This window comes from Pocillopora verrucosa, chromosome 3, assembly GCF_036669915.1.
Source record: "Pocillopora verrucosa isolate sample1 chromosome 3, ASM3666991v2, whole genome shotgun sequence".
In the NCBI taxonomy this organism is placed as follows: Eukaryota; Metazoa; Cnidaria; class Anthozoa; order Scleractinia; family Pocilloporidae; genus Pocillopora; species Pocillopora verrucosa.
In genome coordinates this window covers 30,713,021-30,731,002 of record NC_089314.1, presented here as the reverse complement: position 1 = coordinate 30,731,002, position 17,982 = coordinate 30,713,021, and the positions used below count along the sequence as shown (strand labels likewise).

The 17,982-nt window shown below is 39.5% G+C and overlaps 1 protein-coding gene across 1 annotated transcript; it reads right to left on the bottom strand.

Annotated features, from left to right (window-relative positions):
- Nucleotides 1-2,809: 2,809 nt before the first annotated feature.
- Nucleotides 2,810-14,763, bottom strand: LOC131774531 (uncharacterized). Its single transcript, XM_059090583.2, has 7 exons — nt 14,604-14,763; nt 12,387-12,449; nt 11,947-11,975; nt 9,840-10,438; nt 9,036-9,206; nt 8,466-8,522; nt 2,810-8,365 (listed from the first exon to the last, which is right to left on the bottom strand). The coding sequence occupies exons 2-7, from the start codon at nt 12,419-12,421 to the stop codon at nt 5,228-5,230; spliced, it is 4,029 nt and encodes a 1,342-aa protein (XP_058946566.2). The 5' UTR covers nt 12,422-12,449; nt 14,604-14,763; the 3' UTR covers nt 2,810-5,227.
- Between the last annotated feature and the right edge of the window lie 3,219 nt (nt 14,764-17,982).

Here is a 17,982-nt window from a genome sequence, read left to right as displayed (position 1 = left end):
TAGGTCGCCTTAAATAGACTTTTTTTTTACGGAAAATGAAATGTAAAAATGGACTTTCAAATTTTTCAGTTCTATTTCCAAGCTTAAAATTATTCCTCTCGATTATTAGCGCACTAAAAAAAATAAATGAGGGTGCTGTTGTGAAAGTAAGGCCGACGTGAACACAAGAAATGATACCCATTAGGATACGTATGTAAAATAACAACTTAGAACATTCATATCACCTGCCGACTTTAAACGTTTAGATTTCGCCTTTCCTGTCGGAGGTTTAGCCAGTTATAAAAAAATATTTTGCCCCGGGGTATCTGAAACAGAGAGCCGAAGCTGTGCCGAAGAAAACTAAACGAAACCAGTAAAGTAGCGAATAAAATTGGAAATGAGCTAAAACTGTGGGAGAGCAATATCATTATCTTGGCACTTCTTTTTTTATTCACCGGAGGAGGTCAGTATAACCCGACTTCCAGGCTACAAATCATTCGTATCGGATGTATGTAGATTTTGCGAGTTACATCGACAATTTCCTAGACGCACCGTGCAACTGCTCAAACTGCAAATTACAATTGTAAAAAACACCATAGCGCAAATAAAAGGTGACGGACTTCAAAGTGACTGTCAACGATTGTTTTTCTTTTAAAAGCGTACAGAAAGGATCTATCACACTCTATGTCTTTCTGGCTCCTCTTGTTGTTTACACATTACGATAAGTGTCCTAGAAGCAATGCATTTAGCAAACCTTAGAGGCGCTGAATAGCCCTAACACACCACCTCTTTATTAATATTCAAGCTACTATCCATATGTGTTAAAAAAGATAATGATCATGTAGTCTTTATTCAGAGACAAATTCAGTTTATTTTATCGAACGCTTTTCGGATTTTTGACACCTCGCTGCCTTGATTGGTAAATAAACATGTCCCTTTCTACGTCCAAATAAGGAAAACTGTAATCATTTGCTGCTGAATTTTTTCTAAACTTTAGGATATTAATTTAAATTCTAAAGCCCTGTTTTTCATGGTTTTGTCACTAACCAATTGAATACAAGGTAATTATCCCTTTGCATTTAACTTGGTTTCATAAATCGAGAAAAGCTTTTGGAGCGAAGAAAACGATAGTTCCCGTGTTTGTTATTTAAATTCTGACACCTGTCACTCTCAGATAACCCTGTCTATTTAATATTAATAGCACGTGAAATTCAAGGCGATGTAAACAAGATTCTGCCTCCCTGTTTCTGCCAGAGGCAGGATTAGATCAAAGTGGTTACTAGAGCTTAGGACGTGATCTCCGCGTATGGTAGAACAATTTGTTCTTGAAATTGTAAGAAATATTTCATACAATGTTATTTGTAACAGACAAACCCGTTTCCATGAATGAATGGAAGGAAATTCAACGTGCTGATGTAGAGAAAGTTTACGCACGCAAAAGTTCAAGCGAAGATGTCGAAATTTTGAGGCAAAGTATGGAAACCAACCAGGCGCGTTGTGAAGTGGCAAAACAACAGAACGCTCCAGTACAGGTCAAGGGCGGCAGGATCCGTCGCCATTCTTCGTACGAGCCGAATCTCGATGATATTTTAGAGGAAGACGTCGATGGTAACGGAAGAGAGCATAACCGAGACCTTGCCGAGATACATCGCGAGCGAGCTCGTAACTCACGGGTGCTGAAGAAAGATCGAGAGGGACGAACCTGGCGAAAAAGACACTTTGTTAACAACAATTATACAAGACCGAGATCGTACACAGCTTAACTCTGGCGATTTGCCCATGTTGTTATTTCGAGGTGCGAAACGAACGAACCAAAAGCAAACATTTTGTTCAAGTCACGTGCAGACGAGCGCCATGTGCATATATAACAAAAGCGTCAAAACATCTACATAAGATGTCAGATATGAAATCCGAGTCCCTCGGGAATTTAAAGTCAGGCTCTCTTGCAGGAAAGCACATTTGAAATGCTGGAAAACATTTAGACACTTCTTGATTTCTTGAAGGTTGCTTTGAAGAAAAGAAAATCTCATTGGGTTGTAAATGTAAACAGTAATCGCAATTTCATGTTTTGATATTTTTAAACTTACGCATACCGTCACGTCTTACAGCAAAACGGTGAGTGTGACACTTTGTTCTAGGTAGAAACTGTCATCATGTGAGCTGTACATAAAGAAGTAAAGGATCCCCTTTTTCTAGAGAGGTATCAGTTGTTCTTCGCAACATCTGAGAGGGTTTTGTATAAATTTACAAAGATAAGATCTTTTGGGTAGCTGCGCTGCCCATGTCGCCTTTTCTTTCAAGGTTTGTTCATCAAGGCGTGACATACACACGTTCTTCCACAGTATCGGAAAATGTTTTTCCTCCAACGACCATGTTTACGAGCAAAGCGTTAATGATGTTTGACATTAATCGCGCTAGTTCAAGCATTTTATCTGCGAATAACATTTAAACGTTTGCTAAGCACAATTAACATGTTCTGAGTTTCAGTCTGTCGATGGGCCTATATCATACACAAATTCGTTTCCCAAATTGTTTGCTGATGAGACAAAATATTTTCAGAAACATGTCAGATCAAGTACACTTGGGTCTCATACGTAAATCAGTTTCCAAAAGATCGAAGAAATTGCTGTTTGACTGTAATGGTAATATTAGTGTTATTTTCCTCAATAATCTTCGATCTTCTTTTGTAATTCAAATGACACTTTGTTAGTACAGAGAAAAAACACATCCAAGATGTCCATGTTCAAACAGGGCAAATACCATCATCTTTCTATATTTCACTCATCATTCTTATTGACTTTGTAGATAGACAACGCGTATCAAACCTCGAGTTATATATGTATTGAAGAAAAAAGTAACAATAAAGAATTATGATAAAATTTATATTCTGTACAGTCAAATTAAAGTAAAATAAACGTGAAAGAGTTACATTTCTGCGGTGTGACACAAATCTTTACTCGTCTCGCAGCCTTCACTTACGATGTTTATCATGTAACACGTTCTAAAGAATTTTACAATACAGCGTTATTGATTCAGACCTATAGAAATCGTAAGGATTGTTATTTTGACTGGCTTTTTGTTTCTGTGTTTTTTTTTTCCCTTTAGGTGATTCAGAAGACTATCTTTGTCTTGCTAAATCTTCCTGTACTGACTTATGCATTTATTCCTTATTTATTTATTCATTTCTGTATTTTTTGTAAAGTTAACATACACTTCAGAGGTAATGTTAAATAAGTAAAAACAGTTCAGAACTTTGCGAGCAAAAGAATTAAATATATCGCAAGATTCGACATCAACTTAATTAAGTCTATTCATAAATTGGTTTCTTCGGCTAACATTAAACGAGAAGAAAATTTACATTTCAAAAAAGAAAAGACGAAAATATTAATTTTCTGGATGTACCAGTTGTTGCTACCAGGAAGATGCTATTGTCTGAACATGTCTTTATTAATAAACAAAGGCAGGAGGAGAATGGCAGGCTGTTCACGGCTTTTACCATATTTGTAAGCCTTTCACTATGGTGACTAATTACGTAACTAATAACAATTCCACAAGCCCAAAATTTAACATTTCAAAGTACTTTATGAGAAAGGGCTTCTAGTGAAAAGAAGCGCAAAATTGATATCGCAGACAAAATTCGCGCTGTATTTGAATAATGGCAACGTACTTAATTTTCAACTCCGCAGATAATTTCTAGTCGGCTAAAGGTTGATAAATCTTTCATTAGTGAGGTCGTTGCTTATAAGAAACTCTTCAAGTGTTTGTTACCATTATGGTCGGCATGTTGAAAGGTTGTTAACAAATCAAATTAATCTTCGATAAAACCTCTTCCCTTAGTCAAAACAGCTTCACTTGAATCACGTCCGAACCCCGAACAACTTTTTAAAATATATTTATAGTCTTTGATAGTTGTTACCATCATTTTAAAATTTGTTATTATTTTTATTTCCAAGACCACCGTTGACAACCCTAGGGGCTCTGAGAAAACCAATGCGGCCTAATGTCTCCGTTTCCCAAGCTAAATTGAAGTATCTCAGCACCGATTGTTTGAATAAGCAATGCTTTGCTAATCAGATGCAAGGAAATATATTTGATCCAATGAACGAATCAATGCGTTGAGAAATCAGACTGTTATAGACTGTGGCAGGATGAAAACGTTATCAAGTTGTACAATCACAAAAAGGCCGCTAAGTCCCAGATAATCCCAAGTATTTTGCAAAGTAGAAGCACAGGTTGAAAAAAAAAAAAGCAAAATCAATAGCGAAAAAACAAACAAAACAGTACGAAAGAAAAGGCCGCAAAAAAATAAAAAAATTTAAAAAAAGCTATGGATTCACATATTTTTTTTAAATTGATCGTCCTCGATTGAAGTATGAACATCGTGGAACCAGTAGTACTTCTTACGCATTTATAAGTCAGGTCGATAATCTTTATTAAGACGAAAAAAGGAGCAGAAATCAAAACCCAGCTGTTTTGTGATCGGTGAATGTAAATGGAGAAGCAGAACTGAAACTGCGAGCATGCGTATGGCTATCCAATTCTATCGTTTACCTTAACCAAAACAAACAGTCGCTAAATAAAGTATGGATGGTTCACCATGAGATGTACATCGTATGAAAATTAACTCGGAGGATCAAAAATAAAATTGCTATAAATTGTTGTTGGTCTGATGATAAAAAGCACCGGACTAACTTCAAGGAGGCTGCTTAGTGTGGCTTAAAAGCTACTGGTGAGTTTATTCCGTCGATTAAAAAAAGCTCGTTCGTGAAACCCAAAACTGTCGAACAAGAAAAGACAAGAAGGAAAAGAGAGTAGGGCACTGAGACGAGCTTGTTTGATCAACCTAATAAGGAAAGGAAGTTATTTTTTGTCAATACTTCAATGCCTTTAATATATTTCTCCACGACAAGAAGCGATATTGAATCAACTGTCCCTGTAGAAATGACAGCTGCATCGTTTCATAACAAATAGAAATCAATCTAAGTTCACCCTGTCGGTGAACCAATGAGCAAATTTCTCGTTTAAATCTTAATTTGAGCGTCTTAATAAAGCGCGCAGTTTAAAGCCCCAAGGCCTTTCTCCAAAAGCTATGTTAGTGTTGCATATGTCAAGACTCATCTAATAATCACCACATTTGCCGTTTCAGTCAAAGTCCATGACATTATTGATCGATGAATAGTTACTCTTGACAATAATCAGAGATCACTTAGCGACGGAGAGATTTTGAAATAAAAAACGGACCTGTTATTTAAACGGGACTAACAGAGGAAGAGTTCTGATTACTTTCGAGAACAGTTATAGAGCAAGGATGACTAAACATCTCGCTACCGCAGTCACCCACATCTGTAATAGCGCGTACTGTAAAATAATAAGAGGCTCCTGGAAGAAACTGCGTCATTGTACAAGCCATGGGAAGTGCAAGGGCGTCCACGACACCCAAACTTTGCCATCCTGTTGATTCGCTGGAAGCCGTCGTCACAAACAGTTCATACTTAATAACTTTTGATTCGTACTCTCTGCTGGTTAGATCCCATGACAACACGATACCATTACTACTTTGCTCTACACCAAGAATAGGTTTTAAGTAAGAAGCTTTGTCTTTTTGAAGTTGCGGGCCTTCTTTGTCACCCTTTTCTGTTATATCTGAAAAATTCACGATCTGGCCAGCAACATCTCTTTGTGAATCTAACGGTTTATTGTTTCCATCCGTCTCCGAATTATTCACGTTCTTAAAATCGTCTGACAGTTTCATTCCTACGAAGTTCTGAACAGGTAACAAACGAGTGGTAAAACCAGTCCTAGAAGACAAAGCTGTAGCCGGGCAAGATGCCTCGTCAGTTATTGCTTCATTGCCTTTCAATTCCGACCCTTGCGCATTTCGTAATGGTGTATTTCTGGGTTCAGGTGTACGAGTGGCAGGCAGCAACGTTTTGGTCGGGCTGTTTAGCAGTGGTTCTGAAGGCATCGATGGACTCTGCGGGGCAGATCGAAAGCTATTGGTCGGTATTATTGATGTAGTAGCTATATTTGGAGTTGTAAAAGACGTTCTTCTTTCAAGCAGGTGTTCGTTCGCCGCGTTATAAATCGTGGGTTTGATTGATTTTGCTGCTCTTGCTGAGTTTCTTTCCGAATCATTTGGCCTCTGGCGCGGTAATGACGAGTGTGTAGTATTAGGATGGAGACAAGCTCGTGTGTTAGGGGAGTACGGAGTCTGACTATGTTGTATACTTCCTGCACCCGTTCTTTCCCTTTGAAGGGAAACTGACTTCGAGATCTGCACCATATTAACACTGAGCTGCGAAACTGGGGCTGAGGATGTTTGAACACTACTTTGATTTTGCTGGACTGACGGTTGGATCGGTTGCTGCAAATAGGCTCCATTTCTTACATTGTGCGGAGTATAAGGTCTAAGGAATTGTGTTTGAATGGGAGGTCTCTGGTTTAGACAGAAATTGCTGGAGCTTGCAGTATTAAGAGCAGCCGGTAACTGTTGTGGAACAGATGTTCCACAATGCGAAGTACCTGATGCTGTAAATTGAGGGTTGCGTTGCCAATATTGATGTGCCCTTGAGTCTGGCTTAGGAAGTATTGGAGTGGGCGGCACGTAACCTGCTCTCCTCGGATGCTGGTGCAACTGTTTTTGTAGTTGTTGCTGTTGCTGCGGTTGCTGTCGCTGCTGTTGTTGTCGCTGCTGTTGCTGTTCCAGTTCCTGACGAGGCGGATGCTGCTGTAAGGGCACCTGTTGTTGGTGAATTTGAATATATGGTTGTGTAGGCAACTGTTGCTGTTGCTGAGGATGCTGCTGAGAACTGCACTGGCGAATTGTCGTCGCGTAACCACCATCACTATTACATGCAATTTGCTCTTTAGTAAAGTGAAACATTTGCCGTTGTGCCGGGTGACTAGCTGGATGCAAATCAACCCCACTAAGAGGACTAAGTGGTTGGTCCGGGGCTCTGATGGATTCTCGGGGATGACTTCTGGACCACTCTTGATTAAGAGGGTTTTGGACTACGCTGGAAGATATCTGTATTTCCGATTGTTGTGGCACTGCCCGGGATGAAATTTGGAGTGGAGGGCCTCCAGTCAGTTGCTTACCATGCGCACTTCTTATACTCTCTGGAATAGTGGGTAAGGCCTGTGAGCATAACATACCGGCTCTTGGAGAGTTCACGTGCCCTGGCAAAACATTTTGGCGTTGGTGATGATTTGGACCGGATGAGCGTATCTGATTAGCAAGCTCTCCCGTCGGAACGGAACAACTTGACTTGTTCGATGCTTGTGTGACTGGAAAGAACTGTTGTGGATAAGGCAAAGGAACAGTTGGCTGCAACTCCGACAAACTCCCCTGAGTACGAGCACCAGATGTACATATAGAAGGTGACACTTGGTTCGTGGTAGAAACTTGCCCACGAGTTGCTTCGTGATTACTTCCTGGATGCAAGCGCAAATCGTCTCCGCTTCGTACCGGATTTTGATTTCCAACTGTATGTCTTTGATTCGGATCCGGAGGGCAACAGAAGCAGCCACCTGGGGGTCGTCGACGTCTACCTACAGTACTTGACATTGATGCAGTACGTGCATTTCCACTCTGAGTCTGCGTCATTGCAGGCCTTGATGATGACAAGTCAGTTTGATGGACTGGCGGGAGAATTTGGCTGATGATTGTGGATATATTAGCTGTGTTATCTTTCGGTATTGGAAGATTCATTGACTCCAGCCGAGGTCGAGGTAGGGTTGGCATTTGAGCCGCTTGCGGTGGAACATTTTGAGCTAATGAAATGTTTGCCGAGGACGGAATGAACTGCTGAGGACGAACTGTGGCAATTCGATTTACTGGTCCGGTTGCATGCTGCTGAGCAGAAGAGGAAGAGTTACTTGGCCAGGAACCTATGAAACCAGAAAGTTGTGCTGGCTGATCTGTCACCATTACTACCTCACGATTTACAGGTAAATTGTTTATTCCCGAACTTTGCGAGGGCAAGTTTGGATCTTGCAAAGGCCTGACCCTATTACCTTGAGAAATAAGTGTTTGGTTTGAGAGAAGACGATGTTCCGGAAGTATAAAATCACAAGGTTGTTGACGAGGCTGTTGTGGTACAAGGAGGCTGCCAGAAGAAACGTGCTGAATTTTGGGTAGCGCACTGTCTGTTTGGGGAGAATGCGTAGACTGCTGTGATTCTACCTGTTGCTGCGACGTATTCTCTCGCATTATCTCAGAAAGCTTTGGTATTTGAACACGCGCAGATGCATCATTTACCTGTTTCCCGCAAACTTTGATAATGACAGGGCCATCTCCGGGAATGGCCAAGGACCCACGTTCCTCTGCGGCAAATGATGAAGCTTTGTCTATCCCTTGACAGGCAGACCATGCTCGACTCAAGATCTACGTGAAGTAACAAAAAACAGTTCACATATTGTTAATAAAACAAGAGTCCTGTTAGTCTGTAAGTACAACCTTAAAGAAAAGAAATTCTCAAACTTACCATTCCCATAGAGACTTGAGTACCACGTGACACAGTCTTAGTCGCCCTTTTCTCTTTCTAAAGAATAGAAGACATATAGTTAACCACCATGCACAATGCACCATGCACAATGCACCATGCACAATGCACCATGCACAATGTCCCCTTTGATAATTTATCCAGACCCACAGTCGTGAAATCCTTCACGAGTTTAATCCAATTTTATCATTGATTTTTTTCTAAAATAAGTACACAAACAGCTGTAATGAATTCTGAGGTGCTGCTGTTCCACAGTTCAAGTATTTTTGTAAATCTTCACTTATGACTCAAATGTGTCGAACTATTTAGGTGTTACACTTGCCTGTGAACCCAGCACAACAGTTTTTCTACAGAACAGTGATGTTGTTTGCAAACAATAGAAGAGACTCTACTGCAGTGGCTGGCCATTAAGCAAAAAAAAAAAACAAACAAGTAAAAGTTTTACTGGCAGTTTCCTATGAAGCAGTGAAACAATTTCAGCTCGATCTAGCTATTTTATCTCCTGAGCACTAGAAAAGATTTGCACCAGGTGTTTCTTAGGAATAAACTGACCTCGTTGTGGAGATTCATCATGGATGTCTGGAGTCTCTCTGCTTTATCTTCCAGCTGCATGTTTCTTCTTTCAAGAATCGCCACCTTGCGCCTTAAAGCTGAAACAGTACCGCTATAAACTGCCGAATGTTGCAATTTTAACATACGTTTAGCCACCAAGTCTTTAAGCATCTGTGGAGCAATGATAATAACCGCAGTCACTAAGCAACACGGAATCTATTGGTTTTATATGATGACAAAGAAAAATATTTAATGGTGACGTCATTCGTGTGTCTGTCTTCCAATATATCGCAAGTAAGAACCAATCAAAACGTTTGTATAATTCAGCTTATTATATAATTCTTGATACTTACTAACTACTATGGTTTATAGTGTGGTTTCAAGAAATTTATGCCTTTATTTGAACTGATGTTTAACTGGCAGAGAGCCTATTTCGTCAAAGAGAAGTGTTGCAATGCACTGTCAACCAAACGATCATAGTAATACCAATACAGGTTAGGCAGCGGTTGCCTTGGAAAATCAGCATTAACCGACTCTGCCACTTTAGTTTGTTTGTATTGTTTTCACCTACTGAGAATTTGATGTGACATGTGAAATCAGTATTTCAAAGAAAAGTAACCTCTTCCAAACAAATTCATTACGCACGTCCTACCTAGGAGCCCGATATCATGAAGTTTCGCTCATCAAGGCCTTTCAAAGTGATACTAGAATGGTATACAATTGGAACGGCTGAGATAGCTGGAATAACTATGTGTACAACAGTGCTCTTATCCAAGAATTAAATCACAGGATTAAGTGTTCTACCTTGCGGAATCGACGCTTGAACAAATCGCTGGCATCACTTGTTATGTCACATGCATCGGTCGAACCAAGGCTTCCTTCGCTGACAAGCTGGTTTGAAAAGGCAGGTTGATTCACAGTATTTGTTCTCTTTCTATGACCACTTCTGATTGATAACGCATTCTTTGATTGCTTGCTTACGCTTAGATTATGATAACTGGAAGAGGAACTAACTCCAATTTCGGGTGATGATCGCTGCACTGAAAAGCGCTTACGCACGCTCCTTCGAGATCGAGTCCTGGCTGTGGCAGGTGAGGCCCCAATGCAAGGAGAAATTCTTTCATTTATGATTCCTGACTCATTCTCAGCAGATGTTTCATTCATCATTGGGATGGTAGGACTTGCGCATCCTCGGTCATCATTGTTTGGGTCAGGTCTGCTTTCGTTCAAAAGCGTTTCCCGAAAAGTATTGTCGTTGGAATCCTTTTGTAAGGCGACACATGTAAGTTCAGGTGTTTCACCGCTGTCCACTGGTTCTTGTTTGATTCTATGCAAAAGGTCTGCATTCAAGTGGACGACAACATGTCCTTCTGTGCTCTCCTCCGTTAAATCTTCATCTGCACCTTAGAGATACAGGTCGTGAAGTTTACACAAACAAGAAAAATGAGCAAAATTTGCATCTGTTTTTATCTACTTAGTCTAGTCGGCTAGACTAAGTAGATAAACAAAGCACACCCTGTAAAATTCAAAGACAACTGGAAAAAACTATAATCCTAACCCTGAGCCAACCCAATTCAGGCCAGCAAGCCCTTATGGAGACAATCGCAATGACAGATGTATTGATGAATTTCAGAACATTACAAGGCAACGAGCAACGAGCCAACTTATTCAAAACGATTCTTCTCCATCTTTGACCATTACTTATTCAAACCTAGTCATCACTATTACTTCGCGAATGTACGAATACGGTCTTTTGTTGTATACTAGAACAGTAGACAGCATTGAAGGTACACTCCGACTGGGTACTCAAACTCTGAGTACCCTTTCCTATTCTCCTCTGAGCAACTCGCACGGTATTTGCACCCGAAAATCGTTGCAAGAATAAATGATCGAGTTACTTCAGTTTACCTTAGTATCAGTGGTTAGCGGTGGATATTTACCCACCTTAACTTCAGTAAACATTTGTTAATTATCAACTACACAAAAGCGAGACTTCCACATATCCTTTTTTTTAATCAAAGTGTTCGAGCCTTGGTGTAACTGTCGTTCTTTACTTGACCCGAGTTTAGGGCCATGAAATGATCTTTATTTTGCATCAGTTGGGTCGTAGATTAATGTCTTACCATTGTTTGGCGGTATGCCCGGTTGTTGGTTAGTTGTGATTGAATAAGCAGTTTCAGTACGACTGTAAAGCTAAGTCGCACTGTTCGGTTCGTTCGTTGAAGAGTTTTTGACAAGTCTTCGCGGAGAAAGGAGGCGGGGGGGGGGGAAGGGGGGAGAGGCGCGTGTTTCCTCTTGCCTCCTATACTTGCAGTTCCACTACACCTTTTGAGCGTGGAAAGTAGGGCTTTACCCCAGGGACGTCTATGTTTTGTGCACAACCTCTATCAGCACAGTGAAACTCCCCACGCGAAATCACCATGAATACAACAAAGATTTCAAAAGCATTACCCATGACCTTTCCAGAGCCAAGATGTAGGATTTAGCAATGATTTATTGAACCTCAAGAGCATTTCCACCCATTACGAAGCGACAAAGTGTAAACACACGAAACTGCAGCATACGCTGGACACATTTGTAATTTCGCGTTAAAAATGCACCACATGGCTCAGTGCGTAGCAGATCCGAGAGATTCGACAAAAGGCGCTGCAACCTTCGAACATCACTATCAGTACGTTTTATTTTATTTGTAAATTTTTTTCTTCGACCACAACTTACGCTATATTATATTAAGCTATTCTGCGGTAATCGCTTAAAGTAGTAAGAATAATAAGTTCAAAATTTGCTTATATAAATCAGTACAGAAACTTGAGCAAATTTCCCTCAACTGATATCAACAACCAAATTAATATATTTACTGAAAAAAAATTGAATTTAAGAAAAATGCAATTGAAAATGGTGTAAAACTTACCAGAAGCACCTAAAAGAGATGTTTCGAACCTAAAAGAAACGAATAAAACCACATAAGGAGTATTTTACACATTAGGATACTGATAGCAAATCATTAGCCACACTAGGGACGGATTATATGTCAACAAGCATTCACACACATTCTTTCTAAACCCTGAAAGTTGTTTTCCTGTATTTTTGGAACTCCCTTATGTGCAAAATATATTTTGACTGTCGAAGCCGCGTGAGGAATACTCTTCCTCTCTTATCCACGGTACCTTTGCCTTCATTTAATTTCCACTGAACATTCAAAGAGTCTCCAACAACGCAAGCCATCCTGTGAACCTGTATCATCCCTGCCTAATCTTATTGGTCTCTAGAAGCGCAAGAAAGGCAGCATGCACCTTAGATCATGAACCAAAGGCTATTTCCTTCCCATCACCATAGGCGCGTATACCATACCTTCTTCTCTTGCTTGGAGCTTCAGTCGATTCCATGTTATGAAAAATTTCTCGAAATGGATTTCTAGGAAAAAAATCACACAGCATCATGGCACCAAATCAACAAATATCATGTCGACGCCCCTTTATTTGCGGCGTTAGCTAAGCGTCGAAAACATACCATGCCTGGTGAAATCTGTCATTATAACGAGATCTTTCACGAACCGACCATTGTGGCATCACAGAAAGTAGAAGTAAGGTAACTTTCAAGACAAAGACAGCCGAGCAATCACAAATCTTTTTAACTTTCCCCTCCTACATAGTGAACTGAAATTTGCTCGTACACTTAATTCTTGCTAAATTGACCTCTGCACTCCAGCAAAGTGCTCAGAGTGCAAAATGTGCACTAAATTAGACTACGAGAGGCTCCTTGTTATTATTGGTGCTACAGGACGCGCATTACTCCACCAGTGGAAAGATTTGAGACGAGTCGGGGAGGGGTTTGCCAGTAGACTGGCACTAATAATCTTCTAGCAGACCTCTCGCCTAACTTGCGTTGCTCATAACTCATATTTCCCAAGGGCGTGGAGACACTGGTGCCGAAGCACTGATACGCTCTTTATTTTTATAACACCCCGTTCAGTACTAAGAGCGTTTAGGATGAGATTAATTAAAATTTTAAGAACATACTAAGAACAAACGGCCAAGCGGAGAGTTTGTTTAGAACGTCTTTATTTTGCTCATATTTTTGGTGAGAAGTGTAAATAAAGGTAAAAGGAATGTAAAACTGTGATCTGACAGGAAAATGAACTCAAATACTTTGGGGCATTTTTTTAATAACATTTACAATATGGTTGGATTAGGCGTAAACGACCCGACAACAACAACAATAACGCCATTCTATCTGTCTTTACGCTCAGCGAGTATCCCTGAGTGAAGCAGACAACGTTGCGCTGGATATCATTTTCCAATTTAAAACGGAAAGACATGCCTATGCATAGCTTGCATAGCATAACCTACATGAATAGCCCTATAGTCTCTATTTCCGAGCAAAATACGGTATAAATACAAACATTTCTGTTGATTACACCTCACAACCTAAATATATCAATTCATCTACTGACTTTCAATTTCCGCCGTCACGTTGAAGCATTCAATTCCTCTTTGCAGTCGAAGTATTTGCAGTCAAATACCCTCAAACTACCAATGAAAGTTATAACCGTCTCACTCACCGCTTTTACGCATCACAAAATTCATCTGTGAGCGCGCTTTTGGTGATGTCTTCAAGCTTAAATTGACCTTTGTATAATTAATCTTGCAACACTAGACTATTTCGACACATTGATAATTTCATTTGACGCTCTTGACTTTCAATCACTGACGTGTTTCACACAAACGAATACAACTGTAGGAAATACGCCAAATCTGGCAGATCTACCCAGAATTTGATCGGAGGTTTGAGTGAAAAACGATTCCGGGTCATACTTCATGGGTGACCTAGCTTCAGCAACTCGAAAAAAGGAAAGATGAAGAAAAGGGTTATTATCAAATGCGACACAAATTGGACTTCTCCTTGACCAGAAAAGGAACACTTAACATACACGATTTAATCATAATTCCAGTGGCGCTACTGCAATAAGCAGCGTGCGCGCCGCAGAAGATAAACAGTGCAATAAGAAACCACCGGAAAGAAACGCATTTTCTTACAAAAAAAACCACTCTGCGTTAACATGATACCTGGACACATGAGCCCTTTCTTAAATTTCATCCAAGCAACGTCAATATTAACGTTTTACGTCGAGGGCGAATCTCACATGACGTGAATCACGCGAAGATTTTAATTTAGTTTGGCTAAAGAATCGCGAAACGCCCCCTGAGAGCTGCGACAAAATTACAAGCAGCAATCTCCAACCCACACAATTCGGGCAAAAAGCTGTTCTTTGAAAGATGTATAAATATTGTAATGAATACGTCAAAGGAATTATGAACTACCCATCTCAATTTGATTTCCCGACTGATCGCCATTTATTCTTCTTTGCTCTCCAATTCCAACCATAACAGTACTGATCCTTGAAAGTCTTTTGCAAAACTACAGTGTGGTCAAGCATATTTTGTTTTTAATCTAGAGACAAAGTAGCCCTGGATATAACATTCCAAAGGTTCGACAGACGCCTACTTGAAGATTTTTAGATAGGATGCCATCGGGGATTATCAACTACTATACATTTACTAAACTTACCGGGTAAGGTTGCAGTTCTTGTAGGTCGTCTCTTGAATTAGTGTCCTGAAAATATAATCCTTGTTTTTCAGCCGCCAAAATGTCGAACTGCACCAAGTAACACCCACGTGCAGCCGGCATTCGCCATTACTCTTTGAAGATTCGTTTGAGACGGGTTTCAAGGTGCCCTCACTGTAATTTGAAACCCCGAATATATTGTTTACAAGTTATGGCTTCCTTTGAGTTAATTGGAGACAAAAGTAAAGAACGACACCTGCCTGTCATTATCTGAACATGTTTAGTATTCGATTACAAAGCTAAAGCACTGAATGACACATTTCTGTAGAACACAAAACCTTCCCTTGTTTGCGTTGAATTTATTTCTTATGTTATGAAATGAACTTTCATCACTTGAATTTTGATACACTTTGCATCTTGAAAATGGAAGAGATATCGCATTACCAACTGATAAATTACTCTTTGTTCAAAAGTGTCAACAAGTTGAAAAATATATTAAAGTTAAAAATACTATAGATGCCTGACTGCCATCCCGGTCGTTCAATCATTTAAGAGCAGCCTTACAGGTCATACCGCCCCAAGTCTACAGGTCTTTAGCTGTTACAGTCTTCTACCAGATTTGATTTGTACAGTGATGTCGTGGTACAAAGCGATTTAAGAATGGAAGCGAACTTAAAATGAACTTCCCCAAACAGCATTCCCCCAAATGGGCCGCTCTTTCTTCCCTTCTTTTTTTCCCTTCCTTCCTTTTAACATAACTTCCCAATAACAGCGGGTTAACACTGACCACCATACTGCCCCATTTCATGGTTTTATTATTGTGTTATTTTCATCTTAGTACTGTTATATGAATAAGAGGTTTGTCCATCCTTTCAGACCTTCTCAATGAGGTTGCGGAATGCGTGACATCTCGCTCAAGCGGGTGATCCCTAATCAGGGGTCTATTTTGCCAAAGTGGAAATGATTTGTCTTAAGTGCTTGTAGCGAAATTGTACCTTAGTCGTTTTGTTTTATTGAAAATTTACATGTGAATATTTTTCTTTTATTGACATAGTCTGATTGCGTTACGAATTGATGTGCTAATGTACGTAATAATATTTGTGATCGTGATCACAAGTGGCATAATTTAAAATAAAACCCAACCTCGCAATTATGGCCTCTGTTTCCGTTTCTATCTAAAGGATGATCGCGTGTGATCATATTCGTATGAAACGAAGTAAGTTGATGGTCATCGTGAGAGTTTTGATGCTAACTAGAATCACAACTGGGTTGATATTGTACATATGGTCTACATTTTGTGCACTGCTGTCAATCAGGCTGTCAATCTGCTTTCTTCGCGGAGCAAGAGTATAAAAGAAAGCGAAAAGAGATTGGGACGAAATGAGACTGATTCAAGAAGGGTTTGGCGCACTGCTACTTCAGTCTTACCTAGATTAATTGCATTTGTTGCGATTCGTTGTTATCTTTCCTCGCAAATAATTTGCATGTAGCATGATAGCTCCAATACTGAGGAATATAGAGGGAGAAGATGTATTTTTTTAACATGAAAGTGTAGTACATTCGATGGCTTTTTATGTCAAAGAAACCTAGTAAAGAGAAATGTTATGAAAACCTTGACTATCTCTTAAATTTTCTCCCTCTAGTGATCGAAGAATAATCTTCCCGGTAAAAAAATACGTTTTACTTTTTTCGGGTAAACAAAAACCCGCGTCTATTTTCACTTCAGTCCAAGTTCCTTTAAAAATGGATATTTTTAGAGCAAGACAACCATTCTTTTTAGCCAAGACATGAATAGAAATACATGCACCACTCGAATGATAAAGGTCCATTAAGGAAACTCACTCAAAATTTATTAATATTTATTATTATAGTGTGGGTAACAATCTGAACCCAACAACCCGCCAAAATTACGACTGTTCTGCAGACTATCTTCGGTTAAGACGCCGAACACACCATTGACATGAAATCAACTCAAAGATTGCAACAAAGGTTACTTCCCACCTTCGCCGATGTCCTTCAGGAAAAAAATTCGTACGTGCGCAAGTTTCACTAAAATCCTAGAATACTATATATCAGAAGAAAGCTTAATAACTGCAGTTTACGATAAAAATATAATTTAAGCAATTTTTCGTTTAAGGAAGTGTCAGGAGAGGGTAAGGCGTGAAACGACCGCAGGTTCTTCTATTGAATTTATCGGGTATCGGATGCCGCAGCACGAGCAAAATGGGTGCACAGTCATTCACAAGACATCAATCAACTGAAGTGCGTCTGGCTTTTTCGATATTCTGATTGGTTGTCTAGATATCAGCATCTAAAGTTGGAGTAGCTAAAAATATGCCAAGGGGGATTGCGTAAATGGACGCCACGGGACAAATATTTCAAATATCAAAATTTCCTGGCATACTTTCGTTTGTCATTATTCCTAGAATGTTTTGGCGAAATTTGTCGAAAATCAGTCAACCTATATACCCTGTGAATGTGCTTAAAGTGGTTTTATTCCCCCTAAACTCAAATGCAACAATTTTTTTCCTATTTTTTTCAGTGTTCCTTATATTCGAGCTAAATATTGCATTGCTTTATTGAACTATTTTACGAAGAACGTAATCAATAGTGCTATAGCCCCTTATTTTGTTGATGTACGCCCCAGTAACCTTTTGAAATTTTTTGGCGCAAATGAAGGGCATACGACAGGAAATAGGCAGAGGGAGTAACGGGCTTTTTCACGATTCCACAACCGAAATCCTGATTCTCTTTGATGACGTCCCCGGCACAAGCCATCATACTTGTATTACCCGGCCTGTGGTACCAGGGGCGAAGGCAGGCTCATTGCTGATTTGAAACGATTGCCGTTGTCATAGGTCACTCTAGGAAACTTAACTTTAAAGTAGCCAAGATTGAATAAAATTATTTGTTTAATACAGTTTTGAGAAAATACCTGATATATGAAGTTTTGTAGTGGGACAAAATGTTGACAAGTAACGTTGAGATTTAATCGCCACAATAAATTCCTATTTTTTCAAGAAATATTCGGCTATTTGCAGATTTGTTATTTGCTAGAGAGTAACCACTTTTTAGTGGCCAAATTGTGTTAATTTTCATCCTAATGCTTCAATTAGTTTCTATACTTTATTAGTTTGGTAATAAAATTTTTTAATATCCTACCTGACTTCTCTGCAAACATTTATATTTACACTATCACGTTTGCAAACAATTTATTTTATCTTTTCACACCCTGCAAACAACTTTTTTTCAATATTTCTCATACTCCCCTCCCCTCCAGAAAAAATAATAGTCCGTCCCTAACCCATTACAGAAATGTTTTTCTTTTTATCTCGATTGCTCAGTGGAACGTTGAGGCGAACGAAACAATAATAAGCAAAGT